This window comes from Tachyglossus aculeatus, chromosome 16 (genome assembly GCF_015852505.1).
Source record: "Tachyglossus aculeatus isolate mTacAcu1 chromosome 16, mTacAcu1.pri, whole genome shotgun sequence".
Classification (NCBI taxonomy): Eukaryota; Metazoa; Chordata; class Mammalia; order Monotremata; family Tachyglossidae; genus Tachyglossus; species Tachyglossus aculeatus.
Window position 1 is genome coordinate 23,823,826 of NC_052081.1, and position 18,085 is coordinate 23,841,910.

The window sequence follows — 18,085 nt, forward strand, 5'->3', positions numbered from 1 at the left end:
ACAGCAGACATGGGGGGAGGGAGGGAGCCAGGATTAGAACTCATGACCTTCTGATTCCCAGGCCTGTGCTCTTTCCACTAGGCCATGCATAAGCCTCACCATCTAAGGGGAAGGAGAACAGGTATTTAATTGCCATTTTGCCATGAGGAAACTGAGGCACAGAGATGTTAAGTTACTTGATGAAGGTCATATTGTAGTTAATGTAGAGCTGAGATTAGAATCCAGGTCTTCTCTCCACTAGCTCACCCTGATAATCCCATGGATGGTGAGATTCTGTCTTTAGTGGGCATGATTGTGGTGGGGGCGCGGGGGGCGGGTACAAGATAAACACCTATTGTACATGTGATGAGGGCATTCTCTATCCTACTTTTGGGAGGGAAAAGAAAATAGAGGTGGAGAGAGGGAGTGGGTGTGGTCTGTAGTGGGGAGAAATGAGTAGCAAAGTCAGTGATTTCTAAAAGGATGAACTGATTTTGCTCTGTCAATGTTCAACATACTCTTGGTTATAGGAAGAACTGCCCTGAAATCAGAAGAAAAACGGTTTCCTTTCGTCATACCTCTTTTCCCATCTTTATGAAGTTAAAATTCATTCCATTCACTGAGTCCGGTTAGCAATAGAAGCACTGTTTGCCCAGTACTAAATAAGTCTGCGCTAGGAACCTTGCCTTTCAGCTGACAGGCTACACCGTTGCATGTACCATGACTCAGAGATCTGGATTTGAGTATCAAGGAATCAAAAAGGAGCCTACTGACCTAAGCCTAAAGTAAATATTAGCAGAGCTGCCTAGGGGGTCAAATTGGTAACTCAAGGATTCTAAAGAACAAAAATGTGCCCTGCATTGTAAAAGTATTCATCACCTTAAAAGCATTTTCTAAATATTAACCTCTTCACTCTCAGACTGGCTCAACAGTGGAAGTCAGTATTTTTGTCCTTGGGTGTTCTAACAATGGGAAGTTGAATGGAATGCAGCAATACCAAGAAAGAAAGAATGAGATGTGATAATGGATAGCAGACAAGATGCAGGCCTGCCACATGCTGGGATGTTAAAAAAGGCCAAGATCTATTGAGCCATATACGCCAAGGTTTAATGTTTTCGGCTAAGGAAAGTAATGTTCTCTTTCGAAGTCTGGTCAGCCTGCCAGAGTAGGATCTCTGCTCGAGAAAGACATTGATAGTTGGGACAGTGTCCAGAAAAGGATGATTGAGGCGATTAAGGGCTTATGGGAATAAAATTTGAGTGAGGCTCAAAGACCTGAATATTTTCAGCGGAGCAGAGCTATAAACTGAGCTAGTTGGAGATTCAGCCCTGTGTTTATGAAGGGCTGGAGGGCCAGGAACCCAGATATGCATCAGCCCCCATCCTTCACCTTCACTTTCATCCTTTACCCACTGTCCTTCAGGGTTGAACTTGGTGGACATAGAGAGTGGGGAAACAATGTCTCTGAAAGCAGGTTTTCTTACCCAGCTTTCCAAGTGCTCTTTATCTCTGTAGTTAGAGGACAAGGTCAGGATCCAGGCAAATGGGAATGTTTGACAATACCCCATGACTCATCAGCTCCAAAAGAAATTTAGGAATCTCGCTGGTTGGGAGACCCCTGTGGCAAAGAGATCCCAGTCATCGGAGTTATTAGAAGCAAGGGGACTTAGTGGAAAGAGCAAGGGCCTTAGTGTCACAAAACCTGGGTTCTAATTCTGTTCCGCCAATTGCCTGCTATGTGACCTTGGGCAAATCACTTAATTTCTTTGGGCCTCAGTTTCCTCATCTTTGAAATGGGGATTCAATAACTTTCCTCCTTCCCTTTACGCAGTGAGCCCCATGTAGGACAGGGACTGTGTCCCACCTCATTGTCTCATATGTACCCTAGTGCTTAGTGCTTGGCACATAGGACTGTGAGCCCACTGTTGGGTAGGGACCGTCTCTATATGTTGCCAAATTGTACTTCCCAAGCGCTTAGTACAGTGCTCGGCACACAGTAAGCGCTCAATAAATACGATTGAATGAATGAATAGTAAGGGTTTAACAAATACCACAGTTATTATTACTAATTCCCAAAGCCAATAACCATCAAGGACGAATGTCGAATGGACCAATCCCAAGCATAATCCTTCATAGTGATTCTAGGAGGAATAGTTAGGATTCCCAGGTGATTTCTGAGTGAGACGTAAATCAGTTTCAGCTTTTTTAAAAACATAGGTTATATTGAAATTTATGTAGAGAAAACTATATTTTTCCTCATATTCTCTCCTACTAAGGCTTGGAATTTCTTCGAGAGTCAGGGAAGTGAGGTGGGAAGGGCTATTCTACCACTTGTCTTTCAAGAGCTTGGCTGGAACAATTTTGATTATTTCTAAAGGAACAGGCTAGAGAATTAATAGAGTTCTTATTGAATTCAGGTTGTTCCCAAAGCATGAGGGCCTAGGGCCTGGAAATGAAACTGGTCCACATTTGTCCTCCAGGGAATCAGTGCCAAGTTGAGACTCACAGTTAGGTTTGCTGAATTCTCATCCAATACTTCATTCTTGTAGGCAGAACATTCTGTACTAGAAGTGGGTGAGAGCTTAGATCTCACTCTGAATTTCTCCACCTGAGTTGATGTCATAAGCAGGTCACTGTAGATCCAGAAAAGTTTCAGAGGTGCCTTCAGAAACTCAAACCTTGGGGATGGTCAACATGGTCCTTCTGTCGAGCAGAGTGTGACAGCTGAAGCGATTTAGGCAGGAAACGCCATGAATTCTATTCAACTTTTCCCCAAACAGAATGAGAGTAATGAATCAACTCTTCACTTCAAGGGACTCTGAAAGGCAGCCTCTGTGGCTGGCTATGATGTTGTCCTTGACCTCTACAGTAATTACCCTAATCTGCAATAGTGGTTTGTTTAGATCTGACAGGATTAAGTTAAAATAGTTGTGGGAATAATTTGCAGATGTAATCTCTCACTAATCTAGAATGCCAGGGTAATTGCTGATGTTGTTTTTTAAATTGACAACTATCCATCCATGCATAGATTTCATACACATGTTTTTGTAAAGTGGTATTCTCTACATGATTTTACATTGTCTCTATTGTAGTTTTTTGACTCACTGTTTAGCTTTCTCAATCTTTTTTTCCTGAATCATCACTTTGATGTGAGTCAGGCAAGAATATTCTGCTTGGATTAACATTCAGTGGGTATACTGAAGCCCCAAACAGTTTAGATTATAGTTTTCTAGGTGTTGAGTGTTTGTTTTCAATGAATGAAAAGTAGTGTATCTCAAATAGACTTTCAGGTACTGTTTACCTTTCATAGAAGCATTTAATGAGTTTTAAAGCATATTGATAAATAATGAACGATCATGTCTCATTTAAATTTGTGAATGTTTGTAAATATTGAAAAGGTACAGATGACCCATTCTCATTTCACTTATGTTTACGTAACAGGTTTAATTTGGGGTGCTTTTTAAAATTGTAAAAATTAGAATTGAGTGGTTTGTATGCATTTTACTTCTTATCTTTAAGGATGATAAATGTTTGATACACAATTTTTTGGCTTAGGTGGCCGTGGTCCCTTCTGTAATTGGAATCCAGATTACTTTACGGTGCTATCAGAGGACCTTTCTAACAGCAAACAGCCATTATGGGAATCTGCAATGTGAATTCTTACAGGTTTCTAGAAGTAGGAGGGGGCCCCTAGGAAGGAAATAGTGATCTTGTAGGGATTGTGTAGGTAGAACTGTATTTAGTGCATGGCTCTGATTGGACCACCCACTTATGGTTTCTAATGCCACTGCACTGGAGCTGGTACTGTCCACCTGGGCAGGGCTTGTGTGGGAGGAGCGGGCAATGTCTAGGGATGAGTGGCAACCTAAGGTGCAGGAAGGGATGTCCTTTTACATCCTTGAGGGCTCAAACAGTGTGCCACATTCCCCCCACACCTTGCCACAGAGAATATATCATTTATTTTACCTTGAGACATCTCTGAGGAATCTTTCATACAACTCAGGAGAAACTGTTAGCTCAGTGGAAAGAGCATGAGCCTAGAAGTCAGAGGACCTGGATTTAAATCCCATCTCTGCCACTCTGTGCCGGTTGTGTGGCCATGGGCAAGTCACTTAACTTTTCTCTACCTCAGTTTCCTTAACTGTAAAATGGGGATTCAATACCTGTTCTGTCTTCTCCATAGTCTACTATGAACCCTGAATGAGACAAGGACATGTCCAACGTGTTTATCTTGTATCTACCCTAGCACTTAGTTCAGTGCATGTTACGTTGTAAGTGCTTAATACCGTTAATGCATAATACCATTATTATTATTATTGTTTTTATTCCCTGTATTCCCTCCCTGAGGGCCAGGAACTATGTCTGATCCACATATATTGTATCTGCCCTAGTGCTTAGCACGTAGTAAGCCCTGAACAAATACCATTATTATCAGTGACTGAATAGCCATTAATACTATTACTACTACTACTGCTAATATTAATCATAATAATTGTGTTATCATGTGCCAAGCACTGTTCTAAGCACTAGGGTAGATATAAGGTAATCAGGTTGGATACAGTCTCTGTCCCACTTGAGGTTTACAGTCTTCATCCCCATTTTAAAGTTGAGATAACTGAGGCACAGAGAAGTGAAATGACTTGCTCAAAGTCACACAGCAGACATGTGGCAGAGCTGGAATTAGAACCCATATCCAGGCCTGTGCTCTTTCCACTAGACCATTCTACTTCCCTTACACCTGGGCTACCTACTGGCCTGGAGTTTTTGTTAGAGTGGAAACGAGACTATATGGAGGGCTCAAAAGGCATGTCTCTAGACCATGCCAGAAATGTACGGTCCTGAGCAGTTACGGGGGTATACCTTAGTCTTGGCTCTAGGAAACCCCTTGCCTACTGTGTGACTGTGGGCTAGTCACTTGACTTCTCTGTGCCTCAGATTTCTCACCCGTGAAATGGGGGTTCAAAATCTGGTCTCTCTCCTGGGGGAGCCCCATGTGGGACAGGGGTTGTGTCTGATTTGTTAGTAAGCACTATACCTGTGTGCTTAGCACAGTGCCTGGCACATACTGAAGAAATACCTCACTTATTAGCATTTTTATTAGTCTCCCAGTCCGAGACCTGGTGAAAATCTTTTGATGTTGCAATGAAATTTCCCATTCTCCCCGACGTGTTCCTGATGTGGATATTGGTCTCAGTATCCTAGGCAAAGACATAATTTAAGTGCCCACTGCACTCTCTTATGTCACAATGGTCAAACATCTGCTTCAGAACTACAGCCTCATGTCCATCAGTGTTTCCCCAACACAGAACACTGGGGAATATGCCCCCTTGCTTTTGGCACCAATTTAATTTTGAGTTCTGCCAAGAGTTATAACACGTTTAAAAGTCAAAACAAGAATGGCTTTCATCTGTCTCACTTCTGAACACTCAATTAAATAAGAAATATATAATAAATGTTTTATGTGATTGTATGTTTTTATGTGGAAAGAGAGGTATATGCAGAACCATGCTTTTTAAACGGTTTTCATTCTAATCCTTCCAGGTACGAAACCAGCACTGGAGTCTCATTATGGAAAGTGTGGTGCCATCTGATAAAGGAAATTATACATGTGTAGTAGAAAATGAGTATGGCTCTATCAATCACACATATCACCTTGATGTTGTTGGTGAGTAAGATTCCTACTGCTGAAATTGTTTGTGAACCGCAAATGATAAAGAAATTCATTTTAAAGGAAGTATTTGTTTACTCCATCCAAAACAATTAGATTCTTTGCAGAGATTTGTTTTAATCTTCTGTTCCTCTCTTAGGACGATCACTTAGGAAGATCTTTTTGTGTTATATATTCCATTTCTGGCTCAAGATTATCATTGCATGGGAGCATTTTTTTTATATTGAGGATAATATTATAGGCAGCAAATTTTAGCATGTACAGGGAAAGAAGAAAGAGGGACAAGTAAAATCTGATGTGCCAGAATTTTTAAATCTAAAGGAAACTCACTTGCTTTTAAATCTAAAGAAAACACTGAGTTTGAGACGAGTAAAAGGAAAGCACTGTGATGCTATATCCTGTAACTGGAAGAACTCACTTAGAAAAAATCCTTTAAACAGTAGTCCAGTGCCAATGGCTGAGAAATCATAGATTATGGGTCTTTGTTCTCCTGAAAAGAAAACAGTTAGAAACAGAAAATTTATGGAATAAGTCCCCCAAATATTCATGAGCAAAAAGCAATTATGTTTCTTATCAGTCTGTTCTAATGGGACACATAAATTGGCCCAAGCTAATGAAACTCTTAGTGCCATCCAGCACTATTAACCCAAATGATGTTTAAAGTGGATGCAGCATTGGTGTTTATTAGAGGCAGGAATCATGTCTACCAACACTATGGTTTGGACTCTCCCAATCACTTTTGTACAGTGCTCTGCACACAGTAAGTACTTAATAACTACCATTGATGGATTGATTAATTGCTTACTAAAAGAAAGTGGAGGTGAAGAGGAGGGTGGTACTGGGGGAGATATAAATTCAATCTGCACCACAGTTCTGGTGACCTCATGAGATTCAAATAATGGTAATTCCATCAAGATTCCTATGATGAAGAATCTCTAAACTGCCCTGCTTGCTGGAAGAAACAACTGGTAGGACTTGAACAAATTTTCCAGCCCCTAAGTGTGTTTTCATTTGTGCTTTGAAAGCCTTCCCTGGATATGAGAAAACAAAACAAAAAAACTTTTGAAAATTAGAAAATGTCATTTCTAACTGTATAGTGCTACTTCTGTTGCTTCAAGACCAGAAATGTTATTGAACAATTTTAACTATTTTAGCACCAGTAAGGAAGTGGTTTTTTAACATGCTTTTTCAAAAAGAGCCATCAGTAGCAGTTTATGTTCTGTATGTTCGTTAGTATTACTTAAAAAAGTGAGAGAAAGCAATTCAGCAAGGCCATCTTAAGTTTAGGGGTATTTTTAACGGTGTTTGTTCAACACTTACTGTATACCAGGCACTGTACTAAGCACTGGCATAGATAGTCAGGTTGGACACAGTCCGTACCCTACATGGGGCTCACAATCTTAATCCCCATTTTGCTGATAAGGTAACTGAGGCACATAGAAGTGACTTGTCCAAGATCACACAGCAGAAAAATGGCAGAGCTGGGATTTCTGCTCTAGAAATGTCTCCTTCTGACTGCAAAATACATTTTATTATCAGGCAGTGCACTGTGTAATTATTTTCCCTCTCTATTGTGAACTCAAATCATCCCTTTTAATGGTATTTGTTAAGAACTTAATATTTGCCAGGCACTGTACTAAGCACTGTGATAGATACAAGCTAATCGTGTTGGACACCGTACATGTCCCACATGAGGCTCAGTCTTAGTCCTTATTTTGCAGATGAAGTAACTGAGACACAGAGAAGTTAAGTGACATGCCCAAGGTCACACAGCAGACAAGTGGTGGAGCCGGGTTTAGAACTTAGGTCCTTTTGATTCCCAGGTTCGTACTCTATCCATCAGGCCATGCTTCTCCCTTATTGTAGGGAAAATATGCCAGTACTCAAGTGCTTTCTACTTTGCTCAGATTTCACTAACACTAATTAGGCAGACCCAATTAATCATGGTCTTCTTATACTACAAAATTAAATCACCAGAAATTGATGCAATTTTTTTCACCAAATATAATGTTGAATTCCTCTGTAAAACTGAAAAACGTTCTTCGAATAAATACAGTGTTGGCAGCACTCATCTGAGAAGTTCTAAAATCTCTTTTGGTTGTGAGTCAGAATTTGATTGGGATGTGCTGAATAATGGAATTATTCAATTTAATGTTAGTCCACTGGCAGTTTATCTTGTTGGAAATAATCATATGACTATATGTTGTAATGTAGAGGGAGCTATGACCGTATGGAGTAATGTAGAGAAAGGTCTAATTATGTCATCAGTTTTGGAGGGATCCAGTTAAATGTGGGCCAATAATGATCCAATGCTACTTGTGAATAGCCATTAAAGCTCAACTCAAACAGCTTTCCCAAACTTGAAACCTCTTTACACAAAGCCAAAAGGCAGTGGAGTATAGGACGTTTTCAGTAAAGATGGAGGTGTGAAATATTCTCATCTTTGCTCAAAACCCCAGCAGTTACTTTAAGGGACACTAATCAAACAAGGGTTGAGTCAGCTAAACAGTCTCCTCTGGATTTACAAAATTGGCAAGCAGTCATTCTGAGTATCTCAGAGAGTGGGAACAAGAAGCATTCAAGTAAAGACTAAAGGGCATTACTAAAGGCCCTGCTGCATCTATGTGAATTCAGAACATGTTTAACACATCCTTACCCTGCAAACAATGAATGAATGAACCAGCTTATTTCAGTTACCTCTCTATGCTCCCATGGGTAGCCTCAAGACCTTTACTGGCTAATACACATTCATTTCCATCTTCTACCATAATCTTTGAGGTTTTGTTTTGTTGCTATGATACAGAAATTTCCACTCAGATGTTATGGACCATCAAAATGTGTGGGTTTTTTTTTTCTTTAAGAAGTCATTTAGGCAAGCACTTGTCATATGAATATGGGCAACAGAACTGACTTTATTTACTGGAGTTATATAACATGCCATTTGGAGTGAAGATAAAGTGCTTGCATTTACAGGAAACTCTTAATAGATTAACTTGCTGGCCTTTACAGGGAACACCTTCTCTATTTCCAGCTGTTAACTCATAAAAAAGTGAATTTGGAGTCTCCAAAGCCCATCAGATTTATGCCATCAGAAATAACATTAGAGTATCACGGGACTGTGGCTTTTTCATATCAGATCCCCTTGGGATTGCCATGTTATTCTAGTTCATCCTTAGTCACAGTCAGGCAAGGGGTTTTGTTGGAGCAAGCACAACTCCAGTTTTGTTGCCAAAAATATGCTAGTCATCATATGACCTCCATCCAAAGGCTTCCATCTTTAGTGTTATCATTTAGGATGACCGAAGATTGATGTGACTCCTCAGTGGCCCTATGGCATTGGGAGAGCCTACTGTATGTGTTCAACACAGCCTCTTTTGGACAAGGATGACCTGGGAGGAAAACCTAAAAATGAGTACAGTCTGTCAGCATGTTGTGTGAGTTTTTCTTAGGGCTTATTGCAGCCTGGCTGATTTACCATGTCTCTATGACTTTGTTGTTTTCGTTCACATTTCTTTCCCGACACTTGTCAGGAAACCTTTGAGTTTTCTGCAGTTCACCAGTGACTGAAATTCATTCGAAAGCAAGGCAAAGGTGGGGATGGAAAACTTCATCCCACGAGTAATCAGGTTAGTCAAAGTGGTCACAGCCCCCACCCCCACCTGATATCTACTGAATTGGCTCAGTTCTTCATTTTCATCTAAGGAAATTTGGAAGTGATTGTCGTTGCCTTCCATGCCTTACTCTGGAAGTCATTAATGGCTGGGTGGAGAACCTTTGAGGTATTACTGCCAAGCCCTGACTTGCACAATGGCAAGCCGGCATGAGCTTGTTGACTAGCCCTTGACATAAATATGCTCTAACTTGACATATTTACCTGAGTCCTTTGACATGATAGGACAGAGCCTGCAAGCGTGAAGGAATCTGTTCTGATGCTTGCCCTCAGGCATTTGGTTGGGTTGGGAATGAAGCATCTTTTATTCCAAGGACTGATACACCTTACTGTGGACTTTACACCTGGTATGGAGCTTTTGGCAACACATCTCCAGTGAGAAATGACGCAAAATAGGTTAGTGCTTGCGGCTGTGTGCTTCATTGTGGAAAACAAAGACTTCAGTGTAGTAGTTCAGCAGAAGGAGAATGGGAGGGATTGAATAAAGTCAGAATATCTTCAATCCATGCTTTTTTTTAAGGGAACCTCCTTTCTAGTCCCTTGGATTCACATGAAGTCATTATTATTATTATTATCATTATTAATGCTAATGTTAATAATGATTTTATTGAAGAAATTGCAGTGCCCTGCACCACTAGTAGACGGTTCTGCCTGCAAGTTCTCCTCTGTTAAGGATCACCTTGGTCTGACTTTGCATCTCTCAGAGCCCTGAGGCCGTAGTTTTTCCCTTTGACTCTTGATAACCATGATAACATTGTTTCAGCTGTTCTAAGTGATGACTTTTTCCATACATTTTCAAACTGTTATCCCAGCTAGGCCCACCACCAGGGAACATTGAGCATTCTGAACTAAAAGCTCCATAAAAGGCACTCTGGAGGAAGAAGTCAGTCCCAAAGATAGGAGTCTTTAAATGTTGACTCCTAAATTCCTGGGTTAGTAGGTCAGGCAGCGATTTTCCCTGTTCTTTGCCCAGAGCTGCATGCTTGTCTTTGGGCAGGTGTTGCATTTCATCCTGAAGTCTTGACAGTTTGATGGTGAGTAAAGCAATCCTTGTATTTAGTGAGGGAGTTAGGGAGAGGCAGGTCGGGCCTTTAACTTAGCTTGACCAGAAACACAGAGTAATTCTACAAACTCCCCTTCCTGGAGCATGTGCCCCATTCTTCTGCATGTACCATCTGCTGCGGGGGCACAGGGACTTGGGGTGCCCCATCAGAAGTAGGAATTGGGATGAAGAGGCTTAGAGAGGGCCTTAAATAATGATAGTATAATTAATAATAATTGTGATATTATTTGTTAAGTGCTTACTATGTGCCCAGCATTGGAGTAGATACGAGATAATCAGCTCCCACCTGGGGCTCATAATGTAAGTGGGTGATAGAACAGGCATTCAATTCCCATTTTGCAGATGAGGGGGCTAAGGCACAAAAAGGTTAAGTGACTTGCCTGAGGTCACACAGCAGGTAAGTGGCAGAGCTGGGATTAGAACTCGGGGACAATTATACTCCTCCAGGACAGGAACTAAATCTTTTACTCTTTTATATGTCCAGGTGCCCAATGCAGTGATCTGCTCACAGTAATCATACAATAAAAGCTGATGATGATAATTACATTTTAGCAGGATCTCTCTCCCTCATAATGTTTACCTTGCTGAGCAAACAATGTTAACATCAGGCTCCACTGGTGATTGATCATTCTATATGGAAGTGGGAAGAGAGCAAAAAAAGAGGAAAAGAAAGAGAAGGGGGAAATCTATAAATGTGACCGATTGATCGTCGATGGGTGAGGAAGAGAGAAACAAAAGTGAGTAGGGCGAGTGTTGGACAGCTAAGGAGATAGTTGGGACCCAGGGAGGGAGGAAAACTGGAGATGATGGGCTGGGGAAGAGTCAGAGAGGAAAGATGGAAAGCAGGATCCAGGAGACCAGATAGGCAAGACAGTGCAGAGAATCTGAGCAAACAAGAAAAGGACTTGCAGGAGTCAAAGCAGGGAACCCTCGTTGAGGGACACAAAGCGGGTGGAAGGTGGAGTAAAAGTCCAGGGAACAAATTGGATAAAAAACATTTGTGGAGAAACCCAGAAGACCAAATTAGGGGAGACCCTGAAGAGGAAAAACATTTGATTTGAGCAAAACCTTAATGAGGACCAGGGCAAATCATTCATTTATTTATATTAATGTCTGTCTCCCTGTCAAGAGTGTCAGCTCGTTGTGGGCAGGAAACATGCTATATAGTATTCTCCCAAGCACTTAGTAGAGTGCTCTGCACACAGTAAGCACTCATTAAATATGATTGATTGATTGATTGAGACAACTGTCACCAAATGAAGCTCTAGAATAAAACACTAAAACAAAACAAGAAAAATAAGAAGTAGAACTTTTTTTGTACCACTCCGGGGAAAAAACAAAAACAAACACATAAAAACAAAATACTGACAGTGGGAAACCCCACAATCTGTTCTTTTTCTGTTATACTCAAAACTGTGGTAAAACTGTCTTCAGTGGTTCTGTCTGGAAAAAAAGCAGAATAACTCCATGTGCCCAGTTCCCCGATGGTGTGAGGTTTATGTTCTTGTGGAATCTTCACTAAGTAGAAACATTTTACTTAGTAGAAACTTTTACTAAGGCCACCCAGAACACCATAATTTAAAATGACCAGCAAGATGGGTGAGGGCACAGTTCTTTCTGCCGCTGATGAGGACTCATAGAGATATTCTGTTTCCTCTCCAGTCATCTCTTTTCTAGTCCACCTCTCACTTTAGGTTATCTCACACTGTGGGTTCCCAGGCACTGGGAGATCAGAGAAGAGGGTGAGGCTGGATCATTGCAAACCATTTCTGCTAGAATTCAAAACAAACCATGGAGACGGACAACAATAAATTCTGCACATCTTAGCAATTGTGAATATGAGAAAAATAATAAAGGGGTCAGTCACTAGATGACCAAAATATAGAGATAGTAAATCTTCACTCCTTTGGAAAATTAGGAGAGTTGTAAATCTTATTTCATTAATGATAAGTCTGGAGCTAATACAATAATAGTCTTGAACATCTGTCTCTGAGTATTCAGTACACACTCGGGCAGGTATTGAAAGCTCTTCAAAGAAGATAAGAAACAAGAAGATAGAGAAGATTGACAAGAAAAAAGGACAGAAAGGCAAAAAATAGAGCATATTAAATGTGAGGCATCAGAGAAGAGAAAGTTCTGCTACTAGGAGAAGAAATAGTAGTAGAAGAAATAACAGTATTTCTGGCATGCCCACCTGGTACTATTTATTATGCTAGATTTTGGGACATACAAAATAAGGGGGTGACATGTTACCTGCCCTAAGGAGCTTAAACTCTAACCGGGGATCAAACAAGGAAACATTTACAACTAGCATTGTCATAAGAAATTAATTGAGCAGTCATTTATATGTGAGTGCTGAGGAAGGGGTGAATGAGTTTCTAAGTACTAGAGTTGGCTGAAGTGGTGATATGGCTCAGGCTGCTGGGAAATGAATCAGGGAAAGCTTGTTTTATGTTAGGAGGGAATTGAATGTGGGGACAGCTGTAGGCTGCCTGATGTGGAGAGAGTTTCAAGCCAGGGAAACAGAGTGAGGGAGAGGATGGAGGCAGAAGAGTGGAGCGAGGTAGAGCTAGATGTTAGTCTTGAGAGGAATGAATACAGTGAGTGGGGACTAGAGAGAGAAGAGAGCTGATACGTACAGTGAAGCCAATTGTGAGGAGTTTTTGTTTGATATGAAGAGATACAAGGCATCAGTGGAAAGTTTTGAGGGGAGGAGAGATATGGGCCAAGAGCTTCTTCAGATAGATATTCTGTGCGTTACCATGGAGTATGGGTTGGAGGAGGGGGAGGCTGGAGGCTGAGACCAACAAGGAGGCTGATGCAATAGTCTAGCTGTAGCAAGACCACTAATTGTACCAGAGTGGTAGCAATTTGGCTGGAGGGTAAGGGGAGGATTTTTCAGTAGGCTGAATGTGACTGTTAAACCATAATAAGTAGGTAAGGATGTCCCTAAAGTCTCAAGATTCTGGACTGGGGAAGTTGGTGGTGCTGTAGACTGAGAACTAAATAGAGATGAGAACGAGAAGAAGGAAAAAGGGAGAGAAAGCTATAAATACAGCAGCTTAGAAAGGTCAGAAGGGTGATGAGGACAGCAGAGAGCATAAAGAGGGAAGGAAGTTGAATGGCCTGAGACACACATAAAATCTGAAGGTTGGAGAGACAGATGAAGGAGAAGGGAAGGGTCCTAACAATTCTGTTGGAACTCAAAGAACAAGGAAACTTCACCCAGGAAGTTGAGCAAAGAGGCAACAGATAGGAAGATTCAATTAATTAATCAAGTAAAAGCTCCTCACTCTCGGCTTCAAGGCTCTCCATCACCTAGCCCCCTCCTACCTCACCCCCCTTCTCTCCTTCAACAGCCCAGCCCACACCTTCCGCTCCTCTGCCACTAACCTTCTCACTGTACCTCGTTCTTGCCTGTCTCACCATCGACCCCCCACTCCAAGTCCTTCCCCTGGCCTGGAATGCCCTCCCTCCACACATCTGCCAAGCTGTCTCTCTTCCTCCCTTCAAAGCCCTACGGAGAGCTCACCTCCTTCAGGAGGCCTTCCCTTTTTCTGCTCCTGCTCCCCATCCCCCGGCCCTACCTCCTTCCCCTCCCCAAAGCACTGGTATATATTTGTACAGATTTATTACTCTGTTTTACTTGTACATATTTACTATTCTATTTATTTTGTTAATGATGTGCATAGAACTTTAATTCTATTTGTTCTGATGATTCTGACACCTGTCTACATGTTTTGTGTTGTTGTCTGTCTCCCGCTTCTAAACCGTGAGCCCATTATTGGGTAGGAACCGTCTCTATATGTGGCCGACTTGTACTTCCCAAGTGCTTAGTAAAGTGCTCTGCACACAGTAAGCACTCAATAAATGCAATTAAATGAATGAATGAATGAAGATTCCCAGCTCCTGGGAAGAAGGGCTAAAAGTGGGGTCCACTGAAGTAGACTAAGTAGTCCCCCATTGAGTCTACAAAGTCTACATAGTAAGTCATGTAGACCTCTAAGGTCAGAACAGTAGAAGCAGCCTAGATGAAAATTCAGCTTGTAGTAGTAGTAGTAATAGTAGTAGTAATAAGAGTAGTAGTATTAGTAGTAATAGTAGTAGTGGTAGTAGTAGCAGAAATAGTAGTAACAGTAACTGTGGTATATGTTAAGCACTTACTATGTGCCAGACACAGTACAAAGTGCTGGGATGCATACAAGCAAATCAGACACAGTCCCTGTCCCATGTGGGGTTCACAGTCTCAATCCCCATTTTATAGAAGAAGTAACTGAGACACAGAGAAGTGAAGTAACTTGCCCAAAGTCGCACAGCAGACAAGTGGCTGAGCCAGGATTAGAACCCATGACCTTCTAACTTCCAGGTCCGTGTTCTATACGCTACACCGTGTTGCTTCTACTTCTGTAGTAGTAGTAGTAGTAGTAGAAGTGATATTTGTTAAGCACCTCCTGAGTGCAATGCATTGTCCTATATTTGGGAAATAGAAACAAAAGAAACATACCCTGCCCACAATGACCTTATACTCTAACATAGATGACAGACATACAGATTTTCACAAAAAATGTAGTTGGAATGAATAAAACTGAATATTCAATTGAATCTACATATATGTGTACAATTTAATCTATATCATCTATCTATCTATCTATCATCTATCTATCTATCTGTCTATCTCTATCTATATCTATCTATCTATCTATCATCTATCTACTGTTATAGGGGTAAAGAAAGGGAATACATGAATGCCCAACCCTGGAAGGTACTAGAGGATACTTACACCCCCAAGGCAAGTAGCTAAGAGTAGGGGAAGAAACTAGAGGGATAAGCTGATCAAACCAGGTCAGAGGGTTAGATTCTAAATCCTGATAGAACACTCTGGCTTGAAACCCACCAAGGATTGCTTTGCTAGTTCTGTATCTGCTGTGGAGACACTATGTGCTGAGCATAGGATGAACACCTACTCCTGTCTCTGTCTGTATAGATCACAAAGTCATCTGAATATAAACTGCTTCTGGGTTTACGGTGAATAGTCATGGTGCTATGATTTAATGAAGATATCATTAAGGTGATATCCTGCTGGGCAGGAGTCCACCTAAATAATCCCATATAGTAGCGGTAGTAATGCTATTGGTAAAATACTACATGTAGTAGTAGTTGTAATTTTAGTGGCAGTAGTAATGGTATTTCCTGAGCCCCCATTAAGTGCAGTGGACACTGTACTAAGCGCTTGGGAAAGTACAATAAAAGCTGAAACATATTCTCTGCTCACACTCTAATGGGAGGGACAGTCCCAAAACTATTTAAAACCAACAGACTCAGAATACATAATTGAATGCACACACATATGTACATATACATATATGTATATTTGTAAGGTGATAGTGAATAATTACTTACTATGTCTCAAGCACTATTCTGAGTGGTGAGGTAAGCTCTTTGTGGACAGTGAACATTTCTACCAAGTATCAAGTACCAAGTACTCCCAAGTGCTTAGTATAGTATTCTGCACATAGTAGGTGCTCAATAAATTCCACTGATTGATTAAGATAGAGACACGTTAATCAGATCGGACACAGTTCCTATCCCACATGTGGGTCACAGTCAAAGCGAAAATCAAAGTCTCAGTCACAGAGAAGCAGTATGCTGTAGTGGATACTACATGGGCCTAGAAGTCAGCAGATCATGGGTTCTAATCCTGGATCTGCCAGTTGTCTGCTGTGTGACCTTGGACAAGTCACTTAACTTCTCTGGGCCTCTGTTACCTCATCTGTAAAGTGGAGATTGAGACCATCAGCCCCAGGTGGGACAGGGACTGTGTCCAAACCAATTTGCTCGTATCCACCCCAGGACTTAGTACAGTGCTTGGCACATAGTGAGCACTTAACAAATACCACAGTTATCATTATCACTATTATTAAAGTAGGAAAGAGAGCATGTATCAAATCCCTCTTTTACAGATGAAATAAGCACAGAGAAGTTTAGTGACGTGCTCAAGGTCACACAGAGAGGCAAGTGGCAGATCCGGGATCAGAACCCAGGTCCTCTAACTCCCAGAACCTTGCTCTTTCCACTAGGCCACACTGATTCTCCAGGGAAAGAACACTAACAAGCTTCCTGGATAACACTCTCTATGCAGTAAGCACTCTATAAATACTACTAATTGATAGTCTGGCCAGGGGTTAAAGATTCTCATTTGTACCAGAGAGGAGGACTGTTTGCTGGCCACTGGCTCAGCCCCTCCTCTCTGATGGGCCTCCTGTCCCATACCTGCCATCGGCTGAAGTTGCCGTGTACCCTGGAGTGAGATTTTGAGGGCTGCCAGAAGCCTGTCACAGGACGCACCCATTTGAACTATGCCCTTTGGGAGACAAGTTGTCTAGCAGGGCTGCCACTGCAAATCAAATGACAATCCACACGGTCCTTCCTGATCAGATGGTTGGTGGCCACGGCCCCGGGCGGAGGCCGGAGAGGGAGAGAACATGCGGGGTTCAGCTGCCGCTACTGAGGAACCCTGACAGATGGAGTGTACTTTAGGGCTTTTATAAGCACTTTTATCTTGCTCCCTATAAATCAGCAACGGATCTTTGCTCAGATTAGAAGGAGGAACTGTATTGATTATTTTGGAATTGAATCTGCGGTACGGCAGATATGGAGAACTGTTGGGAGTTGCTGAAGTTTGTGTCACTCTTTTAAATATTAGAACACGGAAAAGGAAGTGTCATAAAGTATATTCGGGTTGGCATCTTACAGTTTTAAAAGTCTCAAGTGGAGAAGAGAGGCTGATATTTGTGAGAAAAAACTCACATCCAGGAAAAGGATGTTATCCTCTACCTATTATTCCACCTATTTCTGTGTTTCAGTGATGAGCAACCTAAGTGTTTTTATATCAAGCATTTCTTGTTTGTGGAAATGGTAACATTAACTGAAACAGTGTATGCACATACATTAGAATTACTCAGAACTAGATTGCAGGTTTCAGGCCCTTGGATAAAGAGCATCTTGGGGGAAAAGGAGGTCCCTGGGAAGGTGGATAAAGGAGTTTGTGGAACGCATCTTCAGAATCTACCTTTCTTATGTTATTCTCTGTCTTGTTTTCTACCCTCAAAATGTAGAAGGAACATCACAGAATTTATGCCTATGTTCCACCCAATTATCTCCCTTATGGTTCTGTGCTTCCTTGATTTAAGTTTTGTATTTATCCCTTTTTTGTTGTCTTACTATTGTATTTTTTCTTATTTGCCTCTCATCAGCTCCCTTTCCCTCGATATGATTAAATTGTGAGCCCTCGGAGGGACCGGAACAGGGGCAATGTCTAATTCCTTCCCAAATATTATTAATCAGCATTTGGTATAGTGCTTTGCACACAGTAAGCCCTTAATGATGATGATGATGATGATTATATTTCTTTATGTTTCTTAAGCACTTACTATGTGTCAAACACTGTACAGTTCAAGCGTTGGGGTAGATACAAGTGAATTCATTCATTTAATTGTATTTATTAAGCGCTTATTGTGTGCAGAGTACTGTACTAATCACTTGGGAGAGTACAATACAATGCAACAATGAACAGACACGTTCATTAATCAAGTTGGACAAAGTCCCTGTCTGGCAAGCAGCTCACAGTCTAAGTAGGGTGGAGAACAGGTATTTAACTCCTATTTTACAGTTGAGGAAACTGAGGCACAGCAAATTTAAGTGATTTG

The 18,085-nt window shown here is 41.3% G+C and overlaps 1 protein-coding gene across 8 annotated transcripts in view; it reads left to right on the forward strand.

Annotated features, from left to right (window-relative positions):
- Positions 1-18,085, forward strand: part of FGFR2 (fibroblast growth factor receptor 2) — a 126,390-nt gene that overhangs the window by 58,190 nt on the left and 50,115 nt on the right. For all 8 annotated transcript variants that reach the window (XM_038758391.1, XM_038758393.1, XM_038758392.1 and 5 more), the window contains one exon: positions 5,520-5,643. In XM_038758391.1, the coding sequence (XP_038614319.1) occupies positions 5,520-5,643 (124 nt within the window). The remainder of the gene's footprint in view (positions 1-5,519; positions 5,644-18,085) is intronic.